Here is a 17,845-nt window from a genome sequence, read left to right on the forward strand (position 1 = left end):
AGTTTCCTTCGACATATACCAGTTAACTTCGACTTATACCAGTTTCATTCTACATATCATCGATTTAAATCGACATATACCAGTTTCATTCTACATATCATCGATTTAAATCGACATATACCATGCATGCAGTTTCATTCTACATATCATCGATTTATTTTACTTATCATCGATTTAAATCGATGATAAGTAAAATAAATCGATGATATGTCGAAGTAAACTGGTATATGTCGATTTAAATCGATGATGTGTAGAATGAAACTGGTATATGTCGATTTAAATCGATGATATGTAGAATGAAACTGGTATATGTCAATTTAAATCGACATATCATCGATTTATTCTACATATCATCGATTTATTTTACTTATCATTGATTTAAATCGATGATAAGTAAAATAAACCGATGATATGTCGAAGTAAACTGGTATATGTCGATTTAAATCAATGATATGTAGAATGAAACTGGTATATGTCGATTTAAATCGACATATCATCGATTTATTCTACATATCATCGATTTATTTTACTTATCATCGATTTAAATCGATGATAAGTAAAATAAATCGATGATATGTCGAAGTAAACTGGTATATGTCGATTTAAATCGATGATATGTAGAATGAAACTGATATAAGTCGAAGGAAACTGGTATATGTCGAAGGAAACTGGTATATGTCGATTTAAATCGGTATAAGTCGATCTCCCATGATTTGAGACTGATGGCCCGCCGTATACCTTTATATAACTACGATGAGTTGCGACCAATGGGATCGACTCACATCCCACCGCCGTGCCTGCCTATGCCAGTCACGGGAATACATCGATATAGCAAACTTACGTAATCAGTTCCTGTTCCTGTTTCGGATAAACATCTCTCGTTACCTCCGCGGAGCGCAACAGATGTAACCCCTGAGGGAACGAAACGTATCTCACTAAGGAAAAGTCGTAGCTTTCCGCTACAATATATTCAACCATAGTACCGTGTGAACGACACGAACCATGTGCAACGTTGTCATGGCAATACTTCACTACTCTTGGCTCACCATGCTGACACAAGTTTTGGACATACTGAAATAAATCTCGACATATACGAAACGTTGGCGCGCGCCGAAGTGCCAAAATTATAGCACGACGTAAATATAGCATGTTGACATGACCAATGTAGTAATGGCATGCTGTTACAAGTTTTCGACATGCTGATGTTGAATTTGACATGTTGATAGACGCAATGGCATATTGTGTTTTGTTTCGACATGTTCATATGGAATTGTAACATGCTGATATCGAATTGTAACATGTTGATATCGATTTGGACATATATATATTAACTTGGACACTTCACTTTCTTTTTCGACATTTATGGAACGTTTGGCTCTCCGTAGTGCCGTCTCGCGGCTATCATTCTTGTAAAATGCTAATACGGAATCAATTTTTATGAATTCCCAATTTTATTTTCCAAAATTGAATTATTTAGATCACGCTTTCACACTGACAATGTAACTGATTAAACACGCAAACGTCTATAAGATGTTCATGATTATCTCACTAATGTCAAGAAAAAAACAAGAAATAAGAAAACAATAAACGCTTACATATTTGTTATTTGATTTATTATGCCTGAGGCAATAATTATTAATTCTCTCGTCACCTGCTTTAAGGTTAAACGTGTAAGTCAGACTAGGGATGGTGCACACTGCAGGAGAACCTGGTAGGTAGGCGATACTGCGTTCTACTTAAAAAAAATGCAAGTTCACCATTCTTCTCCAACGGGCGAAACAGGCGACATTTATCGAAGGGGACGTGGATATCTTTAATCTGGATATATATCATCCGGATGTATTCGGATTAACGTCAGAGAGTGTATGTCTGACTATAGCTAGCGAGATTCTATTACAAATATATGATTGCTGTCATTAACAAGAAAGAAAAGAAGATAAAACTATCAAAACACTTCGTGGAAGTCTTTATAGTTCCATGTATTAAACACATGCGATGTGAATACACGGGTTCAAAGAGTTTTCCAATAAGCATTCATTAACACTTGTCGATTAAAGTATAGCCTAGTTAATACTCAAGTATTAGTTACGCGAAAGCAGCGTCGCACGTAAATTACCATGATAATGGAGGTCGTTGGCTGGAATTATCCAGTTTAGTTCAAGTAATGAAGTAAGAGTGCTTTGTAATTACTGTAATTTATATTAAGTTATAACATAAAAGTGTTCGGACGACAAACTAAAGGATCGAATTCAATTATTTAATTAATTTCTCGTCCGTTAGCCATATTTTTGGTTAAAATTGTGGGAGGGTTTTTGATCAATTGTAACGGTACCGTAGTTTGAGTAATACTGGACTGATTAATTTTAATTAACGATTAAACGCAAAGAGCTGCATTAAATTACTAATTAGGACGTTTGATTGCGGTTAATTCTCCGTTTTCTATAATATGTAAGCTTTTTAAGTTTCGTTTAATATTTGAACTAAACCGAATTGTGACGTTCTTCGGCCAGACATTTTGTAACTTGAAAGGTATCCTCTCGTAGCCACGGGAAAGGAGTGGGGGGGGGGGTGGTTAGACTTTCTTCCGAATGGCTTACACTTTATAACGCACGCAAAGTTATAAACACAGGAAACATATAATGAGGTATTACCCACACGCATAGTTAAAATGGTATAACCACTTTGCATCTAATCCCCCTACCGAAAAAGGTGTGTATATATGAGGCGGGGGGGGGGGGAACTTACCGAAAAAAGGTGTGTATGAGGCGGGAGGGGGGGGGGTCGCTGACCTGTATACATTGAGTGTGTACACGGCCGAGTGTATATACGTCTATACGCTAAGTTTTGTATTCATACGGTTTATATATATATAGATAGTCATTAAACCACATCCGTTTATACCGATAATTATAGCCTTCTCTGTTCAGATTATACGTGTCCTACATGTTTACATTAAAATATGCCACATGTTTACAACAGCATCCTTCAGGTAAACCCCATACTTGAGTCAATATGTTGCAAGAATATAGGCAACCGTTTCAACGCTATACCCGCATTATTTCTGGTTAAAAAAGTTAGCCCTTAGAATTATTAGGTATTTCCATGCAGTTCAACTCGCACGTGTTTTCTAGTTCAATAACATACGTTGTATATGGTGTGATATTAAACTGGTGGTAATCTGCCAGTTCGGTTTGTCGTTTTAACAGCAGTTCTTTGTTGATCTAACAACGACATAAATCTGTGTAATCACTTCATACTTGGCATTCCTGGAAGTTCCTTCTTTTCTTGTTGTTATTGGCACTTTTTGAATTGATCAGATTGATGTAGAACACATGGCACATATGTTAAGCTGTCCAGGATAGGCTACATGGATTATGCAGAGTCAAAGGGTAGTATGTGCACGCAGTGCGCGTTGCAATTCAAATCTATTCCCCAGGACTCAATATGATCATGATTGCTCAACTCTACGTTTTTCTATCGCATGTACCCCTTTCATATACTAACTCCCCTCCCTCCCCTCTCTCCCCTCCCCCTCCCATTCGAGACACAGAGATAGTTTAGAAGATGAAGTGTGATGCATATAGCCATATTTGATATTTTATTCGTGTTTAAATATCCTTACACTAATGGTAATACATAACACAATTATACATATAAAAAATAACAAATTCTAGAGCCACGAGCGTTCATGTGTGTTACAATAAAAGTGTCTCGAGTTCTCCTAAACCGTATGCCTGGCCGATGGATTTCAAACTTGACTAGGTTCTGCGTGGGCACATGATGTGTAGCATCATTGTGGCCTATCAGTCATAGGCCAAAAGTCAAAAGAATCAAGCACAGGAGAAAAGGAAACAAATAATGCGCATGCGTGTCCAAAATGATAAAATGGATGAAACCATCATACCGATTAACGAAATAAAAACATTCACTTTCTCTAATTCATATCAGTTAACATAGAACATGAAAGGTCTCGAGGTCAATGGATGTCAAAGGTTATAGCTGGTGACATTGCACCCCAATAAGTGATGACCTCATAGGGTCAGAGGTCGAGACTTACGGGACGGACGAGACCGTTCAATAAACTCCTGCTAAATTACAACGTTAGATGGATTCGTGCATATACTTGGCGGGTGCTCGTATGTACATGTGTAGTAGCGCTTCCTTTGCATGTATATTAGAGTCATGAGTACAAAGGTCATTTAACAAACGAGAGTGATCTTTTAGCAGTATAAGTAACGTTGTCATTATGGCTCCAAACGATCGCATCACTTTATTCAGGAAACCATAATTAAAACGTTATAACTTATTATGTTGATTACTTGTACAAAGATCAGCAGTTCAAAGGTCTGAAGTAGCCGAATCATGCAGAAATATGTGTCGCGCGCTCTTCATGCCCGTCTGGTGGGGTGTACGTTATTTGGTTTGTAATGTTGTATACCTCCATGTCATGTCAGTTATACCCAAGGGCGTAGGAACCGGGGGGGCTGGGGGGGCGCCAGCCCCCCAGTGAAAAATGTGGAGGGGCGGAAGTATCATTCCGCCCCCCCCCCCGCTTCGCAAGTCAGAAAACCCCTTTTTCATTTCCAAATGAAAAAAAAATCTCATTTGGAGCACCAAATTGCATCTAAGGCCAGGTGAAAAGACAAAATTAAGTTTACAAAATGGAGTGGGTGTTGAAGTGTGCTATATTGCACCAAATTGCATCTGAGGCCACCTGGAAATGCAAAAATTCCAAAGGGGAGGGGGACACCCCTCCCCTTAGACCCCTCCCCCAGGCCGGCTATAAATCTTCAGCCCCCCCCACTCAAAGGTACCTTCCTACGCCACTGGTTATACCTACTCATGACATCAAAGTTTTGGATCTTGCCGATATCTCTTACCACCGGGTTTGTTCCTTGTCATGCAGTGTGGTCATTGAGAACTTTCCTTTATCTATTATGAATTTCTCGTGTCCACCACATTGAATCCAGGGAGCTGAAAACGCTATTGATAATACTTAGCCCTTTGTCATTTACGCTTATATACAACTTCAACACTACGGAAACTATTTATTACTTTACCGGATTCGCCGGCCGGTTGCCAAGTTTTCATGATCCCGTGTCCTACCTTACCACACCGACTGAACCCCGTTATTTCAACAACACAAAACCGGTTTATAAGTTGACGCACCCGTTATGATGATGTCCTAACAGAAAATTCCAAGGTCCAAATAGGGGAAGTTGTTACTCTAAAACGGAAAATTGATCAAAACTGATAATTCACCACAACTACTTGACCGAGATTTGATCACGTGTTACTATATTTGTTTCAGTTGTCAAAACTCATGTAATAATGTCATTAACTGTGTCATGACACAGTGACTTCCTAACATAGCGGAACGCTGGTGCTTTAGATTATTGATATAAATTCGTCGGAAGAAAATAAAACGGAAATTGCTTACACGGTGAGTATAGCTTAAAGGTGGCATACTCCATATAGAGTTTATAGCAATCAGGAATAGTGCCCAAGACAGCATCGGGAGAACATCCTGTTTGATATGTTATCAAACAAAATATGGGTGTGTGTGCGTGTGTGTGGCTTAGAAGAAGAAGAGCATGAATGGAAGTACATGTGGTGCAAAAATTGGATCAATTGAGACAATTTTAGACCCCTTAAGGCCTCCCAGGAGCAGCGTATACGAAGATTGTTTACTATACTGAGTGAAGAAGTTTGCTTACTATAGTGACGAAAACTTCAGGCGGCTATCGCATGAAATCAGCATGGTCATGATACGGAAATGATTGAACCACGAATGGCCAAATTATCAGCTATTCGGTGATGAGTAGTGTTGAGCTGTTGAGAACCTCTGTTAGGACTTAGATACCACATTACTTTGACGAATGTCTGTGTAAGTCAACGGGGCAGTTTTATGGAACTATGCTACCTTAAAGCAGCAGTTTAGCGTTGAATTGTCTGCATTCTGCTTAAGCCATTTAAGATTCACACATAATTTGATGCGAGTTTCTCCAATAGTTAGACAATTCTGTGTCCCACACATTAAAATATATTTGTAACCCTTTCCAACGTTATGTCTTGCTTGTCCCTATTGTCACAGTTTGTACCTACCGTGAACTTGAAGCAAACAGGTGTGACGTCATATTCGCACAAGTTTGAAGAAGTACCGGTACGAAGATTATCAAGAAAACCATCAAGTAAACTTGTCAGTGTGCGGGATCTATGACGTCACACCTATGTGCCTTAAGTTCACTTTTGACACACACACACACAAAATGATGAAATATTCATAGAATTATGCATGATACGTTATAACCATGGTATAATCATAATTGTAATGGTTTAATCATGGTAAAACCATGGTAAACCCCCAGTTCTATCACGGTACAACCATGATATAATATATTCATGGATAAATCATGATATAATCATGACATAATCATGCATAATATGCATGATAAATTTCCAGCACAAAATGGTATAAAATCATGGCATAAACAATGTGATTATGGGACTACGTTATAACCGTATTCTATAAGCATGGTATATTTCATTGTTTAGCATTTAACAGTATAGGCCTATAATATATTAATGGTTTAACAGTAGCATTGGATCGGAACACGATGCGGGGCGGGGGGGGGGGGGGGTTATACCATGCGAGTTGTCACATAATGTTACCACGGGATCATTTTACACGATAAAAAAAAGTTGGGCATACACGTTACCCAAGACCATATACGTATATATTTATCCAATCAACGTTGGGTAAGGTATTGCTCCAAAACAAGTTCCATTACAACTATCACAGTTTAAGTGATTTTAACTATACCCAAAACGTGATAAATTGGTCACAGTTGCCTGTATTTAACTTAATTGTATTTGGTATTATGAAAAACAGTCAAATTGGTTCGTGAATAATCATGTAATCATGCATTATGCAATGTAAAATAAAAATAAATTAAAAAAAACCCACACACATCTGCTTTTTGCTTCTGAAATTGAGTCTATCGTTTCAGGTGATTTATGTAATACGCATAACGCAAGAAAAGACAATTATGCTCTCGTGGAAGGCTGGTAGGAAGGGAATTGGGAGGGGAAGCGGGGGGGGGGGGGGCGACGTTATGTGCTTCTCGGAACACTTCTTCATCAGTATGCCATAGTATTGAATTCTTATATACGCAATGGGCGTAGAGTAAGGGGAGTATAAGCAACCTTGCTCTCTGCCATTCTGTCAAAATGGCAAGTCGTTTAATCGAGAAAAAAAATGTGGAAATGTCTTCGTCTCCTCTTAGTAATATAAAAAAAAAAACAGTGTTGCTATAAGTAACATTCATCTTTGGAAGGAATTAAACTCAGCCCTGATCTGTATATCGACGTCCAACCAATCTCCGTGCTTCTAGATAGTTGCGGAGTGTTAGCTCAGTGGTTAACGCTGGTGTCTTTCAATCATAAAGTCCCCTGTTCGAGTCACTCCAAGATTAATGTATGTCGTCCAGTTACAGAGTTGTTGACAATTGACATGGACGTTAAATAAGAATGTAAGAGACTGACTTCGGTCAACTTAACGGCTATGATAAGCCAATGAGGCTTCTTCGCGAGTTCCTGCTTGCATGAGCATCTAAAATACATACATACATAGTGTTGCTCAAGATTGGAATGGGTTTTACCTGCGTATAATCGTGACAAACACGTGTTCGTCTGATGTTTCGAGGGCGATGTCGTCAGTTTCACGCTGACAGATCATTTGACGTTGAACTTTTTGAAACCTCGCAGACGACGGGGTCTATTTGATGGCTGGTTTCCGGTAGACGGTTTTTTTGGAACTGGGTGTCATGATATGAACTCTGCAGTGGAAAAGTTTAAAAAGTTACAATTATGTACACCTGTGTACATGATTATTAGGCTACACACGCAATGCGATGTGATCTTATTAGTGACGTATACGCATAAAGAGTTCAACATGGATATAGCAAACAGATGGATCTCTTTGGCAAGAAAATAAACATGTTTCAGGACGGAGACGTTTTCCTAGTAATTCCAAGTCACCAAGTAGACTGTGAAACATTGAAGAAATGAATAAAAAAGACAAGAAAAGAATAAAAAAGAAAGGAAAGAGAGAAAGAAAGAAAACGGACCATGATTTACCTTTTTGTGTGTGTGTGTGTGTGCGTGTGTGTGTTTCGTCTTGACGTCAAACAGGCAAATCGCAAGTTAGTATATTATACGTATATTCTGACTGTAGTTACATATTTCGGATCGGAATTTTACACGATCATATCTATATATGAGTTAAGTACAAACGTAGATTTATTTCACTCAAACTTCAAAATATGTCTTAAAAGTTAATTATTTTCCTTGTTTTTTTAAATGCTACGACCTTCACATGATTCTGAGACTGACTAGAGGGTTGGGCCGAGGGGTCCAGGGGCGGGGTGTCTTTGGGGGAAGGAGAAAATGAGATGAAGAATCCTATTTTCTCATTTTCATCATAGGCTATCCTAAAATAAAGAAAACAAAAAGAGGAGGAAGGCTTTCCAATAGGGGCGTGGCCTGTCTCTCGTATTACGTTACAATGACACATATTATGTTTCAATGAAGAAAATGTCAAAACGGTGTCAGCCTTTTTAGTTGCGACTGCACAATGCTGGTTGAATGCTTGATATTTGACTAAGTCGAATGATCATTGGGGGGGGGGGGGGTGAGGGAGTAATACGGGTGAAATACAGTTTTAATGTGATTTAAGCGGGGGGGGGGGAGGGGCAGAAGTAAAACGTTTAGCGACTATAAGTCAGTCCAATTTCAAAGACGTTATACCTACAGGTCACGCCTCGGGATGACATCGAATCGCTCAGACTAAGTTATAACATTACAGTTCTGATAAGGCACCGTATGGGGAATGCTAATTTCGTAGAAGTAGCCTTTATACTCTATGGAGTTGCGGCTAGACCTCAACATAATCAAACTGTTATTCTAGCACAACACGTGCCCGAATGTGTTCTAACGTTTATGTTGTTTTTAAATGAAGGTTGCGATGTGGTAAAACAGTTGTTCAATGTTAATGCCAAACATTATACTTACAACATTGCCTTTGAGACATTGTCATCCTTAAAAATTTGTTGTATATTTTCTGTGAAATTTGTCACTTATAATAGTATGGGGCATTTAGAAAGTAAGTTTTTCAAAATTATCAAAATTTACATAAAAGTGCTTGTTCAGGATTTACCTGAATTCAAATGGTAGAAAAGTAAAACATAACGGTTACGTAATTGAGGTGCTAAGTGATTTACTAAACAGGGGCAAGGTGGTGTGGGGGTAGGGTGTGGATTAGTAGGGGAGCAGATGGCGAGAGCGAGGATTTATTAGCCTATCATGGGGAATATGGTATTTTACTTGTTGTATGTAAACGACTATAATACTATATACGAAGGATTATCATATATGCTAAGTTATACATGCGGGCATGTGAATTTTACCGTCTCAATGATTATCGAAAAACAAAATTGGGTCGAACTTTTACCTTCCTATCTGCTGTCCTGAAAAATTATGGTCCTCTTAAATTATTCCGAGATACTGCGAAGTGGTAAATAAGACAATAAAAATTGGTATATACACTACATGATGCCTTATAACAGTGAACTATGGGGAGGCTATCACATATTTTGAGTGGGTTGAGAACCGGCTAAAGTCTCGGGAGGTTTCCCAAGAATAGACAGGACATTGACAATTTTGTGTTAAAATTTTGAATTTCTCTACTCTGCAAATTTGGGCTATATATACACGACCGTCATAATTTATACGTTTTATCGAAAGTTTGAGAAACAAATACGCAGGTTCCGTATTACGGGGTATCAGCCCTATAAGAGAAGTTACCCCCCTCCCCTAGCCCCTAGCATTCAGATTAATTTAGCAACGCAGGGGAGTGCTCCCTATAGATGAAAGTGAGGTAGAAGAAGAACCAATCAACACTCCAAGCCTCGCTTAATGCCATGCGTTGTCCCTATATCGCTTTATGTTAAGCAATTGTAGTATAAAATGATTGTTGATTGCATGTTGTAAATTACTGTTTTTTTTTTAAACATGTTAATAGATAATTAAATCACGTTTTTGATCTTTGACAATATTATCCTCGAAACGGTGCTCCACATGTAATCGTCCGAGTGTCTCTTATTATTTCTTGGTCTGTAGACTTTAAAAGGAAACATAACTGGTTTGACTTCTTGATCCATTATTCAGAAGTAAAGTTAATAAAAGTGTGATTAAAGGTCATCGGTATCCCCCCGCCCCCACCCACACATACGCTACAACGCCAGATACAGTTCACTAAATTACATATTTCAACAACTACTTTTACAGCCATCTTCATTGCATAAGTTTGACTCGTATAGTGAAACAGTAGTGTCTCATCGACCACTCAGCAAAGTCTGTGAAAGAAGGAAATTTGGAAAATCAGAAGGTCCTGGAAGCTATACTTTGGCCAACTTTTAGCAGGTTTAATGTTGAGGCAATACTGATCACCTGTAATAAAACTTACGTTTATCTCTCTCTTTTGTTGTTAAAGGTGGGATCGCTCGTAATTTCCTCGTAAATTCTGTCCTTCACACCACCCGATTCAAAAATAATATCAATACTACCCTCTATCGGATCGTCGCTGTTGTCTCGTAATTTCTCAGCAATCCCGTATTTACGGCTAGTAAGCAATAAACGGGTTCGGTTACTTGAACGGTGGCCTTGGCGAAATTCCTGCATAGTTTCTTGTCTGTGGCAGTACAGGGAGTTGTTATGGAACAACTCCCTGGTCAGTAGTATGCGGTATTACGCCGCGTTTTCGTGTGTGTTGTGTGATACAAAACTCAGTGCTTTGTTTTACGTTCAGAACTTTTCACAACTAATGGGCTGTACAGTATAGGTTACGGTCGAGCTTTGCATCAGGCGTAATAGTTTGACCAGGGAGCTGCTACTCTAGCAGTTCCCTGCTTTTACTCTTTTAGGCCTACATGGTGAGCAGTCGAAGTCAAGAAACAGCTCAAGAAACTAATAGTTATGAACTTTATGTCTGATTCACGCTGACTGGTGTCACAAAAAGACAAACGCGAATGAGTGAAAAAATTGACTGAAGTGATTACAAACTATTGGGTATCAAACGTAAAGTCAAGTCCGTCATGTGTGAACAATTGGTATTTCAGCCAATTTAGGTATTAATTATACATAGACTGAGTCACAGCTTACATTGTATTTTATATATAAATTTTAGTTATATATCAGGAGGGAAAGACAAAGCATTTTATGTCATATACCATATACAGATAAATATGTATATTTAATTATTTTTAGACTCCTGGCAACGGGCCCTTTAGGCGATCACAGAGCACTTGCCCTAGCTGCACCCCGTCCTCCTAACCGGTGCACGTAAACCCTGTCCTTGCACCCCTTTGACCCGAATTAAAAAATAACGAAACTTGAACGGAAAAGGGAAGGAAAATACGTTGCCATAAGGGGCGGCTCCACCCTCTTTAGAAAGGATTGGCAAAAAGGGAATAAGTACATGAACAATAAACTAATAGTTATTTCCATTGAAAAGTGTCTCGCTGAGCATCGGCCGTCAAAGCAAAAAACTTTTTTTTCTAAATCACGTCAGTGTATTGCTTTCCAGCGTACTGTACTCCCAGAATTGACTATCCTGTTTCTTGTTCCGAACGGCTCCCAACGAAATGCCAAAAAGTCGGCAACGGGGTTGGGGTGGGTTACCCAGCTCCACCATGGGGCACCTCATCACGACTGACTCGAATTACTCGAAACTTTAACTGAAATTGGATTGAATTTAAAAAAATATATACTAGATGTCTGCATGGATCATACTTATCTATACTATTGTGTGACCATATAGGCGTACGGGCTCTATATAGTCAATCAGGAGAGACTGGGGGGAAGCTTTTTTTCTTGCCACAGAAAATTAAACATTGCCCGGAAGTTCCTAGCACGATTAATTCATTTCAAACTTCGACGGCAATGAAGGACAAAGAGAACCATATAGGCCTATGCCTGACTATAAGATCATTGAACCATCACGAACAACTCCGAATAATCTTCCATTTGCCGATTCATATATTACACTGGGAATAAGGGGTGGGGTGGGGCTTTCCATTTGATCCGCAAGTATATTGAACGGTCACCACAACAAGGGTGTATAGCTTGGGACTAGCACGGGGAGACTTGTCAACCTTGTGAACTTTTTTGGGGGTGAGATGCGGGGGGGGGGGGAATCGGCAAACTAAAACATACAGGGTAAACAGAGGGGAGGAAAGAGGTCAAGAAAGAAAGCGTGAAAGACAGATGAAGGGATGGAGGAAGAAAGTAAAGAAAATGTGGAGATGGAGGCTAGGGGTAGAGATAGATATGATATGAGAGTACAGAGAGAAAAAAACCAAGAGCAGAAAAATGGAGATCACTGGGATACTGTCAAATACACAAGAAGAATATACAATCTAAATACTGGAATTAAATAATGCACAACATAAATACAGCTTTATGACATCAACAAATCAAAGGGGAAGGATATAAGGTTTCAAGGATGCTGGAAAATAAGACACAACAGAAGATGATTATGGTTTCTGATCTATTAGGCTTCTTCTCTCTACTGCTACCAGGATGTAAGAGACCACAGGGACTCGCACAACTCTTTAAGTTGTGATGACCTCTGACCCTTACTATGCCTAACTGTTATCTTGCCAGGAAATAAATACACCAGTGCATGAGAGGAGTTGAGAGACAGGACTGATTGATCGTGTCGATAGGGGTACATGTGATTCAAGAAGATAGATGTAAAGATTAGCATCGTTTGGACACTTCAAATGGGACCCCCTCCCCACCCCCCCCACACCCTCCCCCACGTTCAAATCATATCCCCTCCTGGCAACGGAAATGAACACTAGTATAAATAAACCGATACAGATATTTATACACGCTGTGCGTGTAGGCCTATATACAATAATATAAAGCTGGCCATTCTCTGATTGTTACTCCTTGATTGAATTTCCCCAACCTTGCCCACCTTGACTTAGAGGGTGGCCAAGCTCCTGATTCACAGTCATAGCTACTATCGAACAAAATGGACGAAAGCAATTTATCTCAATCTGGTGATGCAGATGTATCATTAGCTGCTAATCCAACGTTTGTGAATGTCGCACAACCTGTCAACAAAAGTCTGGGAAAAGTGCTTGCCCCTGCCATATGTATGATCGCTTTTGTTCAGGATCATGTAAATGTGGCAATGTGTATTCGTATAGTCTGAGGTTTTTCTCCCATGCTGCTCCATATCTAATCCTACTGGTGACATTTGGACAGAACATTGGCAGATGGCTTCTTGAGAGGTGTTGAAGTAACTGGATCAGGAGTATCTGTAGAGATTACATAAAACAAGAGTTACTAGATTGCAAGTATCCTGCTATAGCTTCTATGGCTGTGACTAAAAATATACCTTTTGTTTAGAACTTATCACACTTATGCAGCACTGGAAACTGATATTTCAATTTAAATGGTGTCATTGAGTTTAGAGGACATTGAAGTTACAAGTATGTTGGTGAAACCAAGACCACCCTCAAGAAGCAGTTCTAGTCACAAGTCAATACCATGAAAATGGAGACTCCAGTAGGGGAACACTTTCAGCTGCCCAATCATACCATTAAAGACATGTCCCAACAGGTAACTGAATTCGTAGACTAACCATCTCAGACATAGTACACCACAGCAGAGATAGAGAGAGCGGACGGACGGAATGCCCTAGCACCATTCAACTGAATGGGCTCAATATACAGGAAGGACATGACTAACTTTATCCTGCTCCATCTCTGTATTCTGCTATAGTTTATTCGCCCTCTCTCCTTACTTAATCCTCGCTTTGTACTCCACAGTTTATCTAAATACCTCTGCTTTCACTGACTCCTTTTGTTCAATACACCATTAACTTCTTTCTTTGTGTTCACCATGTCCTCTCTGTTCCAGGCTCTATTGTGTCTCTTGAATTTACTGTTACTAGTCAGTTTGCCTCTAAAGAAGATACTGATAATATCAGGCCCACTTACTTTTATAAATTTTCATACACATGTATGCTTTTTAGTGGATGAGCAATATGCTACCATTTTTTTCTTTTCTTTTGGAATTTAATGAGAATGAAATTGTATTATTTTTCTGATCACATCAGATCAGATAAGATTAGCACTGCTCTTCCAGTCTGTAATTCATGCAAGGATAAACATATAAATTTACCTTCTCCTTTCTGAGTGTCAACTGATCTTTCTGTGGTGACAGCTGCTGAGAATGCCTCTGTTTGACTTTCAGCATCTTTCCGGAAAAGATGCATTTGAAACCTATACAATGAAACCAAAAAAATTGTCCGTAAATCATATAACTGAAATAGTAATTTTACTGTACACCCCAAGCTTAATTGTATGCATAATGAATCTGGTAATGACCAAATCATTACAAACATACATGTTTTTATCATACCTACCCAAGAAAAAATATGAAAGAGAAAAGTAACAAACAAACACTTAGGCATATTTCAATAATAACATATTGTTAACCCACATTGATTTAAACCCAGATAAGGATGAGATATTCTTTCATACTCTTCTTCAACATATCCATAAACCGCGGTACCTTTCAAGAATTGTAAGGATAATTTTGTGTTGCCCAACTGCTTGCCCAACAACTTGAGCTCACATGTCAATGTAAAATTTACTATGTAAACTTCCTGTTTTAGTGAACTGATTGGTTTCATATCGCTAAAAGATGTCCAGTCTTTTGATCAGAGTTTGATGTACACTCATTATTTACCTACTGTGTAAACTTCCTGTTTATGTGAGCAGTTGGTTTCATGAGTGAGAATTGAGATGCTAGCTTACACCATGACATAAGCCTACCATTGCGAAAAATTCCTGTTTACATGAATAGCTTGATTTCAGACTACCATTAATTTAACGCTAGATTACTCTCCACAAGAGATAGTTTCGGCCACCAAATTTAATAGATATTATAATTTTTGAACACTAAACATCAGATCATTCACAAGAAGCTGAACAAAAACTAGCATAGTATATACTGACTATATATAAAAAATATGATAACTTAGCACATCATAAAGTATGAGCATCAGGCCTACACAAAAAAAACTTTCTTACCCCCAGGCATGGCTATATAAAGGTTTATATAGGTATAGCTATATGTACTATGGTCCCTCAATTTGTGAGGCTAATTTACCTAATTTCTTACATAGCAGTTGGGTTCCTTCAAAAATCCCAAACACAGACATGTACACATGATTGCTGGAATATTGGACAGACAGTCAGTAGATAACAGTATAACACCCTGTTGCCCAAATGAACCATTAAAACTTGATTGCATATATGCTGGCTGAGGCTGACCTTAGAAAAACCTAAGGTCTAGTTGCATACGCAGCGGTGTGAAAACATGTGAATCAGTTAGGAGTGATTCTAAATTATTTATGTAGATGCATTATTTTTATAGGAAAAATTGCAGGTCCATGTGGTTGTACTTGTACAGCACAGTAGGCCTTCCTCACTGGTGTATATTACAAAATTAGGGAATACAGTTACTATGAACACTAAATTCAGATACTTATTACTAATACTATAGGCCTTAGTCCTATGTTATATGCCCAGTTAATTATGACTGGGCATAGGTGAGGCTTTTCTTTCAAATGCTCATTCACAAGAATTATTCTTCAAACAAGGACAGCTGATAACAATTTAGAACCTGAAGGGGTGGGGATGAACAGATCACCTAGGCCTAGTGGTTAGAAAATATATTTCCATCAATTTGTTGAGGCAAAAACAGTTTACTTTTTGGTGATGAGAAGGCCCAGCTTTCCATGGCATAAATATGAGGAGTGAAACTAAAGACCCCCAGTCCCTGTCAGTCTTCTTTAGGAAAAACTAGGAAAAACTATCTTCATTTTATTGACAGATATGTATACGTACATACTTGCGCACGGGTCATTTTGGAGAGGAAATAACTGTAGCTTCCTGGTTTTTAGTGATATTGGCTTTCGCTTGTAGGTTATCATGGTGAAATCGTGTATTTCTTAGGGGTGTCCGAACTTTGCAGTTTTCTGTACTTCGCAATACTGACAGTTACCTAGGACAATACCCTGTAGTACTACTATGTACTAGTATTACCCTATACGGGTACCGTTGTTTTCCGCACACGTTACTTTCCGCTGAAACAAAACGGTGTTTTCCGCAAACAAATTTGTCAGCGGAAAACAACGTTTTTTTCAACGGAAAGAACCGTTTCTTTTTGGGAGGAACAGAATGACTTACTGAAATTATTAGGCACATGGAAGGATTTAGGAAGATGGACAAGATAGGATTTGACTGTAACAGGATAAAATGTAGCTTCGAGACTAGATTTAGGATACAGTAGCTAAGGTTGTACTTGTAGCTTAGGCTGTAAGGCTTACTTATACAGACATTTTATTTCCAGCGAAAATCAAAGATACCGCCTTTTACACTTTTTTTTTTTAAACCATCATTACGCGGGCCGAATATTTAATACTTAATTAAATACTCAATCCTTCATAACGCGGGCGTCCCTTTGCCCAGTATTATATGCTTCTTTAATAATTCGTAATTACGAACACCCCAAGCCTCCTCTAAATTATAAGCAGCTTAACTTTTCTGACATGAACTCAGTCTAACCATCCTTGATCGACGTTCTTTGATACTTTCTCATGTTATTTTAATCATCCTGCCTGAATTTGGTATCTCAAAATTGCGGAAAAATATAGTGTACAGGCAAGTGAAAAATCGGTGTTTTCCGCAGAATTTTTTCAGCGGAAAGTAATCAGCGGAAAGTAACGTATGCGGAAAACAACTGAAACCACCCTATACAGTTTTAGCCTAGCTTAGCAAATCATTACCTTTTTGTGTGATCCTGAAGCAAATGTTCTGCGAAATTTGCGTTGCTAACAGAAGTCAAATCGTGGACATGTTTGTAGAGTTCTTTCTCCATTTGCCAGTTTACGTAGGAACGTAGAAGATAGATCTTCGTGGCATCTCTTCGTCGCTGTTGTTCCTTTGCACTGCTGTTTTTGTCAGGTCCATGCAACAATGGCTTTCCTCCACTTGAACCTATACGCTCGTTCCAGGATAAGGTCGTTTTCTTTCGCCCGATTCTCCTTGCCCTGATCCCTTTTCCATGATTGTCACTATACTCTAGTCTAATCGAATGTATTTGTACGAAAATCGTACAGTATTCTTTACTCAAAAGGCACACAAACAACAAACTATCGCGTACGAAAATCCTTTGCGGTAAACAGTACAATAATCTGAAATGCTGTGCTATAACATTATGTGTGCATGGGTACGGGCTTGTTACGCATACGCTTGCCTGTGCTATTCACTGATCTAAATTTGCCACCGAGGTCACGTGAGTTTTAGGGGTCCCACTAAACCTCGCTGAAACCTCGATAATGCCAGCGCCCTCAAAAAAAAGTCTACGAGCGATATCGCCTTTAAACACGACTCCATAAGATCCACACTATATATGACCTTGAAACTGGTTCAATAATATAGCTTTCATTAATCCATGTTTATTTATTTTTAAGTCATTTGAACCAGATTTGATAACCAATGACGTAGACATCCGCGTACACTTGACCTGACACTTGGCCAACCACGATTGGGGCAGTTAGATAAGTTTTAATCGATACAACGTCTGTCAAATATAGGCTAGGTGTCCTTGAACGTTCAAAAAAAGGAAGGAAAAACTTGAAGATAAATCTGTGTCATTAAGAGTACACCTGAGCGGATTTCGTCAGTTGTTGTACGAATTT

At 38.7% G+C, this 17,845-nt stretch overlaps 1 protein-coding gene across 4 annotated transcripts; it reads right to left on the reverse strand.

Moving 5' to 3' along the window:
* Positions 1–10,545: 10,545 nt before the first annotated feature.
* On the reverse strand, positions 10,546–17,497 carry LOC139973929 (uncharacterized). 4 transcript variants are annotated; one of them, XM_071980820.1, is made up of 3 exons: positions 16,931–17,497; positions 14,257–14,357; positions 10,546–13,388 (listed from the first exon to the last, which is right to left on the reverse strand). In XM_071980820.1, the coding sequence occupies exons 1-3, from the start codon at positions 17,020–17,022 to the stop codon at positions 13,315–13,317; spliced, it is 267 nt and encodes an 88-aa protein (XP_071836921.1). In that variant the 5' UTR covers positions 17,023–17,497; the 3' UTR covers positions 10,546–13,314. The 4 variants fall into 4 exon arrangements, 2 of the variants coding, with proteins under 2 accessions (XP_071836921.1, XP_071836920.1); XM_071980819.1 differs by lacking the exon at positions 16,931–17,497 and adding an exon at positions 15,994–16,131; XR_011795353.1 differs by lacking the exon at positions 16,931–17,497 and adding an exon at positions 16,141–16,280 and having other exon boundaries at positions 10,546–14,357.
* Between the last annotated feature and the right edge of the window lie 348 nt (positions 17,498–17,845).

This window comes from Apostichopus japonicus, chromosome 9 (genome assembly GCF_037975245.1).
Source record: "Apostichopus japonicus isolate 1M-3 chromosome 9, ASM3797524v1, whole genome shotgun sequence".
NCBI classification, from domain to species: domain Eukaryota; kingdom Metazoa; phylum Echinodermata; class Holothuroidea; order Aspidochirotida; family Stichopodidae; genus Apostichopus; species Apostichopus japonicus.

What these genes read in the sequence shown, in the direction of transcription:
- LOC139973929 (XM_071980819.1), bottom strand. Translation starts at nt 16,075, where the DNA reads ATGATAACCTACAAGCGAAAGCCAATATCACTAAAAACCAGGAAGCTA. An exon ending in CCAAAATGACCCGTGCGCAA is followed by an intron (nt 14,358 to 15,993) that starts GTATGTACGTAT and finishes TTCATTGTATAG; the next exon opens with GTTTCAAATGCATCTTTTCC. An exon ending in TGACACTCAGAAAGGAGAAG is followed by an intron (nt 13,389 to 14,256) that starts GTAAATTTATAT and finishes TAATCTCTACAG; the next exon opens with ATACTCCTGATCCAGTTACT.